This window comes from Vulpes vulpes, chromosome 16 (assembly GCF_048418805.1).
Source record: "Vulpes vulpes isolate BD-2025 chromosome 16, VulVul3, whole genome shotgun sequence".
NCBI lineage: Eukaryota > Metazoa > Chordata > Mammalia > Carnivora > Canidae > Vulpes > Vulpes vulpes.
The window spans coordinates 84,778,259-84,794,944 of NC_132795.1; the positions used below are offsets into that span (position 1 = coordinate 84,778,259).

The 16,686-nt window shown below is 33.7% G+C and overlaps 1 protein-coding gene across 6 annotated transcripts in view; it reads right to left on the reverse strand.

Annotated features, from left to right (window-relative positions):
* Positions 1-16,686, reverse strand: part of CCDC88A (coiled-coil domain containing 88A) — a 132,630-nt gene that overhangs the window by 53,921 nt on the left and 62,023 nt on the right. For all 6 annotated transcript variants that reach the window (XM_072742093.1, XM_072742092.1, XM_072742091.1 and 3 more), the window contains exons 8-12: positions 16,045-16,217; positions 7,279-7,360; positions 4,733-4,891; positions 2,935-3,081; positions 1,826-1,970 (exon numbers count right to left, since the gene is read on the reverse strand). In XM_072742093.1, the coding sequence (XP_072598194.1) occupies positions 1,826-1,970; positions 2,935-3,081; positions 4,733-4,891; positions 7,279-7,360; positions 16,045-16,217 (706 nt within the window). The remainder of the gene's footprint in view (positions 1-1,825; positions 1,971-2,934; positions 3,082-4,732; positions 4,892-7,278; positions 7,361-16,044; positions 16,218-16,686) is intronic.

Below are 16,686 nucleotides of genomic sequence, written 5' to 3' on the forward strand. Positions count from 1 at the left end.
TGCTTACATTATCATCTTTGGTGTAAAAAGAACCTAAATTGTATATGTTCATCTGATATCTAAAACATCTATTTGCGTGTAGAAACATTTTGAAGCACATGTTTTGAAATGTAAAAAGTGACTGCAGAAATTATTAGTGACTTTGATTTCTTCTTCTTCTTTTATTTTTTAAAAAGATTTTATTTATTTATTCATGATAGATAGAGAAAGGCAGAGACACAGGCAGAAGGGAGAAGCAGGCTCCATGCCAGGAGCCTGATGCGGAACTCGATCCTGGGACTCCAGGATCGCACCCTGGGCCAAAGGCAGGCGCCAAACCGCTGAACCCCAAAGGATCCCCAATTTCTTTTTTTATTTTTCCACATTTTACAAATTTTCTGGAAAGTAATTCCCTTGTATAGTTTAAAAACAAAACAAAACAAAACACCACCATCACACCACATTAAAACAAGTATTCAGGTCTATGATCCCAGCTAAGATGAACTGCAAAACTGGGATGATGATGATGATGATGATGATGACAAAAATAATAATACACATTCAAGTGCCTACCATTTACCAGGTATTTTATTAATGGTTTCATAAGTAGTAATGATTCAATCTTGGCAATAATGTACAAGGTACATACCATTATTGGTCCCACATAACAGATGAAGAAACTCTTAACAGTATAACACTAACTAGTAGTAGAAAACATTTAAGTCTGAATTATTTTCTTAATAACTCAATTCACAAAAAATACAATTAAAAAGTTCCACAAATATTTTAAGTAACACATCTCAGCAAATTCACTGGCTGAGTATTATCACTTACTCACTGTATTATCACTGTGTAGTGAATTTACATGGGGTCCCAGTATTTGGAATTAGGTTCCCATGTGTAAATTTATCAAAAGCCTAACGGTAATAAATATGACAAGCCATGTGTAGAAGTAATTATTCTGTAAGCACCAGACTATAAGCTCTCTCAGACCTATGTCTACCTCACTCCACTATATCCTCAGGGCCTGGTATAGTATTTTACATACGGTAGATGCTTAATAAGTATCTGGAAAGAAATAAAGAGAGTGAAATAAGCTAACATTGGGTAACTGAGGAATTATAGAACTAATCTAATTGAAATAAATGGGACATGGGCATAACTTCAATAAAGTAAATCAGTATTAGTATACTCAAACCTATAACCCAAACAAGGAAAAAGGACACAAAAGTTAAAAACTTATCTGGAAAAAAAAAAAAAGAAAAGAAAAAAAAAACTTATCTGGGGGGTCTTTCATTATCTCTAGGGTAAAATTGGGCTGGACTGGTTGATAGGTATAGGGCTAAAATGGAGTATATATATTGATGAAAGTAGCCATGAAGATCTTTAACTTTCTTTACATGGCTACATACTGACCTAAGAATCTTCCCATGTTATAACTTCCCGTTTAAGTTTGTCTATAGTTAAAGAACCGGCTGACCAGCTTAATATGACTTTTCTATCAAGTGGATAGCTTTCTTTCCTTAAAGAAATTAATAAACTAGCATCCCAGCTTCCTGAGATGTTAATACAAAACAGTACCTAAACAACTGATCAAATCTGTTACTGTGTTCATAAAGTTGAGTTATAAGATGTGCAAAGATAAGGACCAGACCCAGGAACATGGAAATGAACATATTAATCTGTGTAATCATACCTAGGGAGATATCTGGCCTCCTAGACATCTCCAGCAGGGGAAAATAAATAATTTTTTAAAAACATCAGAAAATATAAGCATAAAAAAAAGAAAGAAAGAAAACATAAGCATAAATACAACTTCACGTAAACAAAAAAATACTGGGAGTACCTTCAGAAAGTTCGCTAGTTCTGGATATTTGTTCTAGCTCCCAGCCAAGATGTAATGATTCATCCATACTTTGTTTCTGTGCCATTTCCAAGGTCATATTTTCTTCCATTAATTCTTCAATCTTTTTTCTATCCATATCACGTTCCTTTTTTATTATCAGGGAATAGGAAGAGAAATGAAAGCTAACAGTACAATTTCAAGCTAAATATTCTATTACTTTATAACTTTTATTTATAAGAAATTGAAAAATATGAGGATAAAAAATAGGATAAATTCTGAGTTCCTTAAAATTTTCAGTTTATAAAATAATCAGTTATAATTATATAATAATCAGTTATAATTATTAATACTGGTCACTATTTTGATCAGGAGTCTCATATCCCATTTTTTAAGATTTTATTTTTAAGTAATCTCTATACTCAAAATGGAGCTCAAACTCACAACCCCAAGATCAAGAGTTCACAGGCTCCACTGACTGAGTCTGCCAGGCACCCTGTCTGATATCGTTTTTAAGTGATCAATCCTCAGAGACACTGAAAACTCTTCAAGTATTTCAATATATTTAGTAATAGAGTAAATGATTTTTGACTCAATGCTAAATGTTAGCAACTAGGGTTTTTAAAAATTTTTTCAAAAGATTTTATTTCTTTGAAAGAGAGAGAGCAAGCATGCAGGAGCAGAAGGAGGGGCAGGGAGAGAGGGAGACAGAGAAGTAGACTCCCTGCTGAGCAAGGAGCCTGACATGGGGACTCAACCCCAGGATCCTCAGATCAAGACTGAGCCAAAGTCAGACACTGAACTGACTGACCACCCAGGCACCCCTAGCAAATAGTTTTATTTCTATATTTTAAAGGCATGCTTACATAATAGCTAATAAGAGTTTCTTTTTTTTTTTTCAAAAAAAGACAAAATGAATAATGAATACCATTCTGTAACAAAAACAGAAATTTGTACTATTCCTGTTTTTATAAAGAATCGGAAGTATCCAATTTATTTAGCTACCTCTTGTCTGTTAAAGCCACAGGAGATGGTCATCACTGTCATGGGGAAATCAGATGATCTGAGAGATTTCCTTAGAGGCCATGCAACATCAACCTTACAGTACTTACCATTTCCATATCATGCAGTTTAGCCTTTAGTTGTAAATTCTCTTTTTCTAATTCATGCAATTTATCAGAACGAGCTCTAGTTCCTTCTAATTGATCTTCCAACATGGTTTTTGTTTCTAATAAGACTTGATTGTCTTCTTTTAATTCCTACAGAAATTTTAAATAGCCTTTATCACAAATATGTTAATATCTCTTAATTTTTCAAAGCTCTTAAAGACAAAAAAAACCTTTATTGTGAAATAAGACATTAAGCTGTCTTTATCAAAAGTTCTTTATGCAAGAGTGAAAGCTACTGAATAAGAGAGATACAGTTGATGTTTTTCCTGGTTTCATTTTTTTCCCTCAGAAGTTAAGCTATTATGCAAACATAATACTTAGTACTTATACTAGGATGAGTAACACTGCTATAATTTCACATAAAATTGTCAGGGTATATTTAAATTTCTTAGTCACACGAATAAGGAACAAAATACAAGTAATCTTCCTGCTATTTAAGACACAAATCTTCATAGAATCAGGGCTAATCTTTTTTTCCTGAAATAGATTTTTTTTAAAAGACTTTATTTATTTATTCATGAGAGACACACATAGAAAGGCAGAGATACAGCCAGAGTTCTGGAGAAGCAGGCTCCATGCAGGGAGCTGGACATGGGACTCGATCGTGGATCGATGGGACTCATCTCCAGGATCACGCCCTGGGCTGAAGGTGGCGCTAAACCACTAAGCCATCAGGGCTGCCCTTTCCTGAAATAGATTTAAAGATTTCTCTCTACTTAAACTATAACTTGAAAGTGAAGGGTTGGGTTTTTGAGTAAAATACCAATACTTGAGCTAAGACTCACACAGATCATAAACCAAGACTCTATCAATAAATATTTCATATCAGCATCTTGAGAAAATGCTTAAAATCTATGTATGTTTTAATGATGTATTCACAAATCTGTCTTGCTAAACCATATGCCTGTGGTTTATAAAGTCAAAAAAAAGTATATTAAAACAGTGGCATTTATAAGGATCTCTTAACAGTTCCATACATATAACATTTAAATAAATGGCAAAGAATTAATAGCTACCTTGTCTTTGCTATCTACTGGGCCTATTTTCTGGTAACTTTCAGGCTAAAATGTTCTAACTACTTTGTCTCAAAATATTTTCACTTCTTGATTTTCCATACTACTACTTTCTTATCACCATACTGAAACTGATGAAACTCCTCTGTTTGCAGAAATGAAGAAATTAACTGAGAAAGAAAAACAGAATGTAGAAGCAAGGATTGTCAAATTCTTGCAGTCAAACTCAACCTCCTGCAACACCAAACTGCAACCATTAAGTAAGGAATTGTCTTTTCTACACACACACGCACAAACGCACACACACACACACACACATACATACATATATTAGGGGGAGAGAGTGCCTTCATTAATCTTAGTTTAGTATTCAGAATTTATCAATGATCAGAAACATGCTTTGCTTTTATTATAGAAACAAGTTTGAAATTAGTAGAAGTATGTATTTGGACTATGAGGGAAGGACTTCAAGTCTTCCTCACCTATAATGCTAAATAAAAGAATGAAAGAACTCCAAACAGTTCCATAAAATTAATAATGTCCAGAGATCCCTTTTTACAAGTATAAGCAATATGCTAATCTACCATTAAATAAGCACCTCAGTATTTATAATTTGTTCAGCATTCCCAAAAGTTTCTTAAGTTTCACTACATGCATTTTTAAGTGCATGTTGAAAAACCTAACTTTTAAACAAAATAATTATGAACAGTTTAAATTATGCAACATACCTCAACTCTTGCCTTATAAAATTCAATATCATGTAGTCTTTCTTTATATCTGCTGACTTCACTTTCAAGCTTATCCACTCTGATTGCTTTCTCTCGAAGTGCGTCTAATTCATCTCGGTACATTCTAGCAGAACGAGCATCCGAAAGCAAATTCATGTTCTAAATATAAATAAATATTAACATTTTAAATATTTTTTAAAAGATTTTATTTATTTATTTATTTGAGAAAGAGAGAGAGAGTGTGCAGGGAGGAGGGGCAGCAGGAGAAGGAGAAGCAGACTCCTTGCTGAGCAGAGTCCCAGGCCCGGCTCAATCCCAGGACCCTGGGATCAGGACCTAAGCTGAAGGCAGATGCTCAAAAGATGAGCCACCCAGGCACCCCTAGTATTTTAAATATTATTCTCTATTTTCAAATTGATAATCTCTGGTTATACAACTCAATTAACTAAAAAAAAAAACCAAAAAAGTAAAATTGTGAATTTTATGGTATGTAATCTATATCTCAATTAAGCTGTTTTTTAAAATGAACAGATATAAAAAAGCTACTGATGATGGCCAGTACTGACAACTGCTATACCTTGGCCAGGGGCTGCACTACCAACCTGGGCAGCTTCACCAATGCAACTTCTGAGGCCATTTCTAAGATCTATAGCTATCCCATCTCTACCTCTGGGAAGAGGCCGTGTTCATCAAGTTTCCCTACCAGGAATTCACTAACCATTTTGTACAGACCGATACCAGAATCTCCGGGCAGAGGACTCAGGATCCAACTGTGGCTATCACATAGTTTTATACAATAAAAATTACATGAGTTAAATCTTGTTAAAAATAAATGAAATAAAATGGGAAGATATATGAAGCCTTTTTTAAAAAATCAGGAACGTAAATTATTTTAAAATATGTTTATATGTAAATACAAACATGCTTACAAACAAATTCTAAAATAATGATCATTACTTAGGAATATAAAAACTACTCAGGATTTTTAAAAATAGGTTAATGTCTAGTTAACATAACCATGTGCAATTAATTTAAGGTGCAAAATTTAACTTTAAAATGCAGGATAGTGAAAACACAGAAGAAGCAAACTGTATTAATAAAGTTGCTCATTAGTTACTTTAGAGAAATTGTGTTTCTATCCAGATATGTCATAACATACCAAAATCCTGTTGAGTTTTTCTAAACTTTCAAGTGAATGATTAATTGCATATGATTAGTGTTTATCTTAATAACATTTAAGACAAACATAAAAAAATTCAACCTTTAAACGCTCTCTCATAATCTTTTAGAACAAATTATCAAAGTATGACCCAGGGACATCTGTGCATCCCAGTTCATGAGGTCAAAACCATTTTCGTAATAATACTAAAACATTATTTGTTTTTTTATTTTCATTTCTCACGAGGGCGCAGTGGAGTTTTCTTGAGGCTACGTGGCATGTGATATAATAGATTCAAAAACAGATATGTAAAAACATATGAGAACTTAGTCTTTAATTAAACCAGGCATTAACGAGATTGAAAAAATGATTTAAAAAAAGAGATATGCAAAAATGTAAAAGATATCATTCTTTTAATTTTTTTGGAAAATAATGGTTATAAAGCATATAGTTTTTATGTTAACATGGAATAGGTTGAATATTATTTTTAAATTAATATTTTTTAAACTCTAAGCTTTAACTTCAAATATAGAAAATAACAGTAAATATAATCCACATTAAACAATCCTCATTAATTTTTAACAGTAGAAAAAAGCCTTGAGACCAAAAAGATTGAGAACCACTATTTTACAGGGAGTACACATACAAAAAAACCATGCTACAAAGAAGCAGCATAATAGCAGCCACAGCATATATAGAAATGAAGATTAGGATTCCCAGTCTCATTCCTCTAGAAAGGTTCCAATTTAGGTTCCTGCATTTAAAACAGCAAGTTAGGGGAAGTAAGGAGAAGAAATAATAGTCTAGTGCCACCACAATCTTTATTATTTATGGGTAAAAGACGATGTCATGCACTACCTTCAAATAAAAATGAAACATCACAAACATTAAAAAAGTGAATTCTTAAACAATCTTGGTTCAAGATGAAAAAAAAACCACACAGCTTTAGTAAAATAAAAGTAATTTTTGAAAGGTAAAAATTTTTATCTTATTTAAAGGAAAAGAGTAAAAAATTAAAAAGCATTCTGTCATCTGTATATTAATGTAAAGTACTATCTGAGACCAGAGGCCTAGGGAGATACACATAAAGCAGCACAGTTTACAGTTGAGATGTTCCAGCTTTCACGCCCACAGAAGCCAAATACATAAAAAAAGAAACCTGAATTATTCCAGCCCTAAGAGACTCTTTTGAATTTCAGCAGTTTGAATAGCACTGACACAGAAAAAGGAAAATCCAAAGACTGATTTCCAGTTTGGGCTCCAACAGTTTTTAACAGAAGCTTCAGTAACCTCATAAAACATTAAGGTAAAGGTTATAAATTATAAGCAGAAAAATCAATTTCCAATTACTTATTGGTCCCATATAATAAAAGTTTCAGGTACAAACCTCTTGTTGTAACCTTTTTAGTTCTATTTCCATTTGTTCAAGTTCTTGTTTACAGTCCAACAATTGTTCAGTCTTTTCTTCCCTAAATGAGAAAATTATTTAAATAATCAGTTTACTATTTTTGAAAACCATGATCATTATCTGCATTAATATCAATGTATTATCAACGCTGAATACCTAGTCGAAAATCCTATTAGCCATATGCTAACCCAGAAGAAAATTACAAAGAAATGGGTATTAGGAACACATATGATTAGATGTCAACAATCAGACTCCCCCTTAAAATTCCCCAAAGACTAATAACCTTAATGACTGATGTCCTCACAGTTCATAATGTAGTTTTCTCTCTTCATTTTTCCTGCCACCTCCCACTCTCACTCTCGTTTTTGTCTTTTTCTCTCATCAAAGACAAATACACTTGGGAGAGTTTTTAAGCTAGGCACTACTATCTGGATCTGAGTCTTAAAAGGATCTCCACAGTTTCAACGTTTGCAGTGGCCTAAAGGACAGTATACACAGCTACACAGATACATAAAACCTTTATATTCCTATTGGTTTCTTCCCTGTAGTCTATCAAATTTCTCCTATGCTTTTCTTTCCTCTTACAGTACTTTACTTCTCCCATTTTCTATCTCCGTTTCAGAGCCAACCTGCTCAAACTTGAGTTTCCATTCACTAACTCTACTTATTCACCTTCTGTTCTTTAATAAAAAAAAGGTAAATGTTCATTGTATAAAACAATTCATAGCTGACATTGCATCATACCTGTATTTTTTATTTTTGAGAAACACATTTTTAAATGGAGAAATAGTCCCTTTGTAAATTCCATTTTTCACTGTAATAAACCTCAGTGTACATAAAACATTGTATGTTTAGGGGCACCTGGCTGGCTAAACTGAAAAAGCACACAATGCTTGAACTCAGGGTCATGAGTTCAAATGTCACACTGGGTATACTTTAACTTAAAAAACAACCCCAGCCCCCCACCACCAAAAAACCCTGTGTCAGGCCAGATTTCTAAAAGTACATTACATGTTTAAAGGTTCTTAATATACACTGTCAAACTGCCCTCCGCAAAGGTCATTAGCAATTTATAATGCAACCAGCAGAGGATAAAAGGGTGTATATGAGAAACAATTTAAGAACTGAAAAATGCTGTTGTTATTCTAATTTGCATTTATTTGAATACTAAGAACCTGGAAGAAATGGGTAAATTCCTAAAAATATATAAACTACTAAGACTGAAACAGGAAGAAATAGAATACTCGAACAGACTGATAACCAGCAAAGATTGAATTGATAATCAAAAAACTAAAAAAAACAAAAAACAAAAAACAAAAGTCCAGGGCTAGATGGCTTCATAGGCAAATCTACCAAACATTTACAAAAGAGTTAATACCGGTTCTTCTTAAACTATTCCAAAAAACAGATTCATTCTATGAGGCCAGCATTATCCTGATACCAGAACCAGAGAAAGAATCCACTAAAAAAACAAAACTACAGGCCAATATCCCTGATGAACATGGATGGAAAAATTCTCAAAAAAATACCTGCAAACTAAATCCAATGATACAAAAAAAGAATCATTCAACACAATCACGTGGGATTTATTCCTTGCAACCCTCAACATAATAAAGACCCTATATGAAAAACCCAGTGAACATCATGCTCAGTGGGGAAAACAGGAACAACTCAGGGATGTCTACTCTCGCCACTGTTATTCAACACAGTACTGGAAGTCCTAGCCACAGCAATCAGACAAAACACCAAACATGAATAATCCAATTAAACAACAGACAGAAGACATGAATAGACATTTTTCCAAAGAAGACATCCAGATGGCCAACAGACACAGGAAAAGATGCTCAACATCACTCATGATCAGGGAAAACAAATCCAAACTACAAGGAGATAGCACCTTACACCTGTCAGAATGGCTAAAATCAAAAGCACAAGAAACAACAGGTGTTGGCAAGGATGTGGAGAAAGGGGAACCCTTTTGCACTGCTGCTGGGAATGCAAACTCTGGAAAATAGCATGGAGGTTCCTCAAAAAGTGAAAGATAGAAACACCCTATAACCCAGCAAATACTACTCAATACTAGTAGGTATTTACTCAAGGAATACAAAAATACTAATTCAAAGGGATACATGCACCCCAACGTTTAGAGCAGCATTATCTACAAAAACCAAACTATGGAAACAGCCCAAAGGTTCATCGACTGATGAATGGATAAAGAGGATGTGGCGTGTGTGTGTGTATCACAGAGTACTGCTCAGCTATAAGAAAGAATGAAGTCTTGCCATTTGCAAGGACATGAATGAAGTTAGAGAGTATTATACTAAGTGGAATTTAAGCAACAAAACAAATGAGCAAGGGGGGGGGAAGAAAGGCAAATCAATGGTTACTAGAGGGGATGTGGGTAAGGGAATGGATAAAATAGGTGATGGGGATTAAGGAGTGCACTTCTTGTGATGAGCACCAGGTGATGTATGGAAGTGTTAAATTACTATACTGTACATCTGAAACTCATATAACACTGTATGTCAACTAAAGGGAATTTAAATAAAAACTTTTTTAAAAGTTATTACCTTTATGATTTATAAGACATTTCTTATAAATATTTCTTCATAGACTATGGAGTGCTTTTTTTAAAAATTTAAAACGAATTTTATTTTTTTATTATGGTAACATATGTTTAACAAAAAACTGCAATTTTAATCATTTTAAGTGACAGTTTAGTAGCAAATTACAAGGTTTTTAAACTATCACTACTATCTATTCCCAAATCTTTTTTTTTTTTTTAATTCCCAAATCTTTTTCATCATCCCAAACTGAAATTCTGTCTTCATTAAGTAGTAACTCTCGGATTCCACTGTACAACCAGCTCCTAACTCTAATCTACTAATCTCTGAATTTGCTTTTAAAATTTAAATGGCATCAAAAAATATGTGTCCTTTGTATCTGGCTTATTTCATTTAGCAAATTATTTTCAGGGCTCACTCATGTTAGAGCAGGTATTAGAATTTCATTATTTTTATGGCTGGAGAATATTCCGTTGTATACTTACAGCACATTTTATTTAACAACCTGTTCATGGACACTTAGGTTGTTTCCACCTTTTGGCTATCAGGAGTAATACTGCAATGAACAATGCATACAGGTTATCTCTTTTGAATCTGTTTCAATTTTGGAGGGATGTATCTAGATGAGGAAATACTAAGTCATATAAAAATTATATGGTTAAGATTTTGAAGAATATTGAAATGCTTTTATTTTTTCTGGATGTTAACATATTTAACATCTTTTGTACAAATAGAGAAACCATTTCTTTTATAAATACTTCTTTGGCTTTTGTGCAAAGTTTTTCCCCATCTAGAGAAAAAATACCTACTCATTTATTTCTTCCTGTTACTTTCGTCATTATTTTATTTTTTACATTTACTTCTTTAATCCACCTGAAGCTCACTTTGGTGTATGCAAAATATGAGTTTAAATAATTTTTGCAGAAAAGTTATCCATGAGTTCTAGTCTCAAAATAAATAATTCCTTTTTACCTCCATTTGACCATTCTATCCATAACAATAAGGCTTCCATCCACACTTCCCTATTAATACTGTTTTTCATAGAGTCAATTACCTCCTTACTAATGAACCCAATGGCTTATTTTTGGACCTTTTGAAGAATTTGAAATGATTACCTCATTTCTTCTTGACACTCTGTCTCCTTTGACTTCATGGAAGTTCTTCTACTCTCCCTCTACAGATAATTCTCTGACCCTTTTGCTGATTTCATATTTTGTGCCCATCTTTTGGTTAACAATTATCAAGCTCTTAAAATCTGTGGTAGGCATATTTGCTAAGCACTTTATACTTTGCCAAGCACTTAGTCCCCACAAGAGCCTCTAAAGAAAGAGTAGCAATGATGGTAGCTTATATTTATTTGAGCACTTATGTATTAGACACTGTTCACTTTAGATACTTGCCTCACATTACAACACTACAGTAGGCACACTTGTTATTTCTACTTAATGGGCTAGCAAGCCAAGAGCCTTAGAGAGATTCAGTAACTTGGCAATAGTCACTCAGTTAAGTTAAGTCACTCAGTTATTGAGCCAGGATGCATATTCAGGCGAATGCCTCCAAATCTCATGCCCTTGGATCATCTGCTGTATCTTTCTAGCGTATATATTAGTATAACTCTCATTTTATGTATAAAGAAACTGAGCAACATAGCTAAGAAATGGTGAAGTCTGCTCTTAACTTTAACACCTTTTTAAATGTTTGTATTCTTTAGGTTACATCCTTTTCATTCTTTATGTTCTCGTTCACTTCCAAGATTTCAAATACTATATATATGCTGTTATTATTCTGCATCAGTACACTAATGATCCCAAATCTCTATTCCACACAATGGACTAGACAGTCAATTATTCAACGATTATCTCCATAGAGATATCTCAAAGGTATCTCAAATTAAATGTCAAAAACTAAACTTGTTTCTTACTTTAATATTACTCATTTCTTTTATATTCCCTGTTGGAGTGAATGGTATCATCATCTAAATAGACACTGGTTATAAAAAACTAGGAAATTTACCCAAGACCCTGCCTTCTCCCTTACTTCTTCTCCAACCTCATTTTTATAAACCTTAAATCAGGTCCACATAATTTTTGTGTGGACTATCCTTCAAACTACCTCCGCACTGTCATCAGAATTTATTTTTTCAATGTGACCATTCACCAAGAGTCAACCACTAGGGCTAGCATCTCTTCATTAAAACATAAAATGGATCTTGTTATTCTCCTATTCAAAGTATCTTCAATTGGTTCCCACTGTTTAAAGTACAAACTTTTGAGCACTGCATATAAGACCTTGCATGTATCCACACCATCATTTTCAACTTCATTTCTTGTGATGCTTGTCCATACAGCCTACTGAACTTGTTGCAGTTCCTTCTGCTTAGAATATCCAATTGAGCCTTTTCAACCTAGTAAATGCCTAACATCAGCTGGAAAGGTAACTATCTCTATGAAATCTTCCTGACACCACTTCCCTTTTTTCTTCCAAGTCAGAAATGACCAAAACTCCTTTGAGTTTAGCTGCAGGCTATACTGACTTCTAATTTCACATTATATCACTTAATCTGTTTAAACGTTTATCTCACACTTCAATTTTAAAATGGGCAAAGGATCTGAATAGACCGTTCTCCTAAGAAGATATACAAAAACGGTCAACAGCATATGACAAGATGTTCTCAACATTACTAGTCGTTAGGGAAATGCAAATTGAAACCACAATGAGATAGCCCTTCACATCCACTAGAATGCCTATAATCAAAAGGGTATACAGTAATAAGTATTGGTGATGATATGGAGAAACTGAAGCCCTCACACATTGCTGGTGGGAATGTAAAAAGGTGCAGCCAACTTGTTTGACAATTATTCAAAAGGTTAAACATAGTGCTACATCAGGAACCAGGATTTCCACTCCTCAGTATATACCCAAGAAAACTAAAAACCTATGTCCATACAAAAACGTGCACAGCAATGTTCATAAGAGTATTATTCGCAGTAGTCGAAAAGTAGAAACAATCCAAATATCTGTCTCCTCATAAGTGGGTAACCCAAAGGCGGTACATTCATAAAATGGATTATTCAAGTGTAAAAAAAGAATGACATACTGATACATGCTACAACATAGATAAACCTTAACAACATTATGCTAAGTGAAAGAAGCCAGTCACAAAAGGTCATATAATGTATTCCACTTACATAAAATGATCAGAATAAACAAATGCAAAGAAACATAAAGTATATTAATGGCAAAATGTGATGGGGGATGACTGCTAATAGGTATGAGGTTTCTTTTTGGGGTGACAAAATTATCTTGAAATTAGACAGTGTGTGATGGTTTCACATCTCTATGAATATATTAAAAACACTGAATTACATTTTTAAAGGATGAATTTTCTGGTAAATTATCTCAACAAAGCTGTTATTAAAAGAATTAATAATTTGTATGGGAGAAAAATGTTGAAAATATAGGATCCATGGAGGCAGAGAGAATTACAAAGGGGAGCCTGAAAGTGTACTAACTACTGCATAAAAGTGAAATTTAGAAGAAACTAATTCTTCCATCCAAATTGCAAATTAGCTGAGAATGCAAACTGGTGTAGCCACTCTGGAAAACAGTTTGGAGGTTCCTCAAAAAGTTAAAAATAGAACTACCCTATGACCCAGCAATTATATTGCTAGGTATTTACCCAAAGGATACAAAAATACAATTCAAAGGGATAAATGTACCCTGATATTTACAGCAGTATTATCAATAATAGCCAAACTATGGGTGTGCCTGGGTGGTTCAGTTGGTTAACTGTCTGCCTTCAACTTAGGTCATGACCATGGGGTCCTGGAACTGAGCCCCACATTGGGCTCCCTGCTCAGTGTGGATCCTACCTCTTCATCTCCCTCTACTCCTCTCTCTGCTTGTGCTTTCTCTCTCTGTCAACTAAATAAATAAAATCTTTTAAAAAACAAAACAAAAGGGTGATCCCTGGGTGGCTCAGCGGTTTAGCGCCTGCCTTTGGCCCAGGGCATAATCCTGGAGTCCCAGGATTGAGTCCTGCATCAGGCTCCCAGCATGGAGCTTGCTTCTCCCTCTGCTTCTCTCTCTCTCTCTCTCTGTCTCTCATGAATAAATAAATAAAATCTTTAAAAAACAAAACAAAAATAGCCAAACTATGGAAAGAGCCCGAATGTCCATCCATGATGAATGGATAAAAATGTGATGTATATATGTATACAATGGAGTATTACTCAGCCATCACAAAGAATCTCACCATTTGTGACGACGTGGATGGAGCTAGAGTGTATTATGCTAAGTGAAATCAGTCCATCAGAGAAAGAAAAATACCATAGGATTTCACTCATTTGTGGAAGAAACAAAACAGATGCACATATGGGAAGGAAAAAAAAAGAGAGGGAAGCAAACCATCCGAGATGATAGAGAACAAACTGAGGATTACCGGAAGGGAAGTGGGTGGGGATGGGTTATATGGGTAACAGGTATTAAGGAAGGCACTTGCTGTGATGAGCACTGGTGTTGTGTTTAAGTGATGAATCACTAAATTCTACTCTTGAAACCAATATTACACTATATGTTAACTAGAATTTAAATAAAAATTTAGAAAGAAAAAAAAAACAAATTGCAAATCGTATTTCTACTCTCTGTTAATAAAACAAAAGCAATCGTATTATAACATATCACCTGTAAGTATGATATTAGTTGACTTGCATGTTCTCATTGTAATTATTTATTTCCATTAGGTACCAGGCAACCTGAACTATTTTAATCCACCATGATTTCCACACTTCATTATTTTGGAAAGATCTGTCCCAACAAAAAGACTTAAAACAAACATTAATAAAAGAAATCCATGAAGGAACACATTTTCAAAGGACAAAAAGATGATTTTTGATGAAATGATACTTATTGGGAATACTTGCTGTATCTGGCATCTTTATTTATTCATTAATAATCATTTAAATTTTCTAGCCAGCATGAGAAACCAATTTTATCAATCTAAGTTGTTTAGGATTTTAATACATTCCATGGCCAAGTAAATTTCATTTAAAAATCAAATTGTAATATAGTGCAAAATGTTAAATGAATTCACAACCGTCACTGCAGTTCTAATTGCATGCTTTATCTAAAGACTAGAGAAGATTGTGCTAAATTATATGGCACGAACTAGTGTTCACTGTTTAGGCTATCCATTAACTGCCAGTCAAACTAATAACAGCAATCTCTTCCCTAATTTTCCTGGTGCAGCTGTTTATAGAATATCCTGGGCGTGTTCACTTCAATAGATACATAATAGTGCAGACATCCACAATGAAAGCTGTATTTTTTTTTTTGTTTTCAAATTTTCCTATAGACCGTATATTTTTTCTACCTTGCATATTCAATCACTTTCTTAAACTAACTGCTTTAAATAATCAGTAAATAAACTTAATTGTTACATTGTGGCTTTAAATTTTAAATCTATACTCTGAAGCCCAAATCCCAGCAAAACAAACCAAAAAGAAAAAAAGTTCCACACATAAAAATCCTTTGTTCTTTTTGAAGTACAAAATAAAAAAAAACTCCAGCAGAGACTCATTATGTCTTTACATGTAATTCACCAAGGAATACTTATATGATATTTACACTAACTTTTCTCAAATGTTCTTTGAAAGTTAAATAAATATAAATTCATCAGCACTAACCAATCTGAATATTTACCGTGTCGAAATACATGACTCAGGCATTTCAATTACTCAATACAGAATACACAAAATTATTTTTTGTAATACTGTATGCCAAAAATTCAGTCTTTTATAACATTAATTTTAAAAAAGCTAAACTTACTGACCTGTACCCGTGGTTGCCAGTATTGTGGATTTCAAAGAATATAAAAATTAAAAATTTAAAAAATTTGCCAAGGAAGAACAATATATTTTATACAAGAAAGATCATTTTAATATAAGAAAGGCAGGAAGGACATAAATTCAAAATAAAGGACAACCTTTAAATTGGTAAGGTTTAGGATCAGGAAAACTTTATGCCAGTCTCCTTATTTTTCTCATTTTGACAAATACTAGAAAAAATTCTGACACAAGCTAGCAGTTGGAACAACTGATCTATATTCCATAAGCTGAAAAACATTTTTAGGTCATCTTTGCGACCATGTAAATTCAATAAGCCTTGAGAATCACCAACTTACAATTCCTGCCTAAGCCTTCTTATCTTTGCCTTAGCATCTGCCAGTTCCACTGACAGATGTTGTCGACTTTCTGTTCGCTTCATGCCTGGAGAACCACAGGGTGACTGTGCAGATGAAGAGGCATGGGGTAAAAAATGAAGACCATCTCTTTCTTCAGAGAGTTCTACAATTGTCTAAGGAAATATAGAAATAAAGAATCACTGTTAGTATTCTACATATCAGAGAACTAAGCACATCAACATTATTCACTAAGTCTAAGTACTATCTTATAATATCAAAAACAATTCATTAGTCAAAAATAACTTTGTGTAGGACACCTGGGTGGCTCAGCAGGTTAGCGCCGCCTTCACCTCAGGGCATGATCCCAGGGTCTAGGATCAAGTCCCACACTGGGCTCCCTGCAAGGAGCCTGCCTCTCCCTTGGCCTATGTCTCTGCCTCTCTCTCTGTGTCTCTCATGAATAAATAAATAAAATCTTAAAAAAAAAAAAAAAACTTTGTGATACTTAGCTCTCTTTTTAAAAAGTTTCATACAACAGTTATGGATTAGCTATTTACTAAATAACATGAGAACAATGAATTAATACTTTTCACTCTTCCTAAATTTCTTAATAAAGGAAATCAATTATGGTAAAAGAACTAC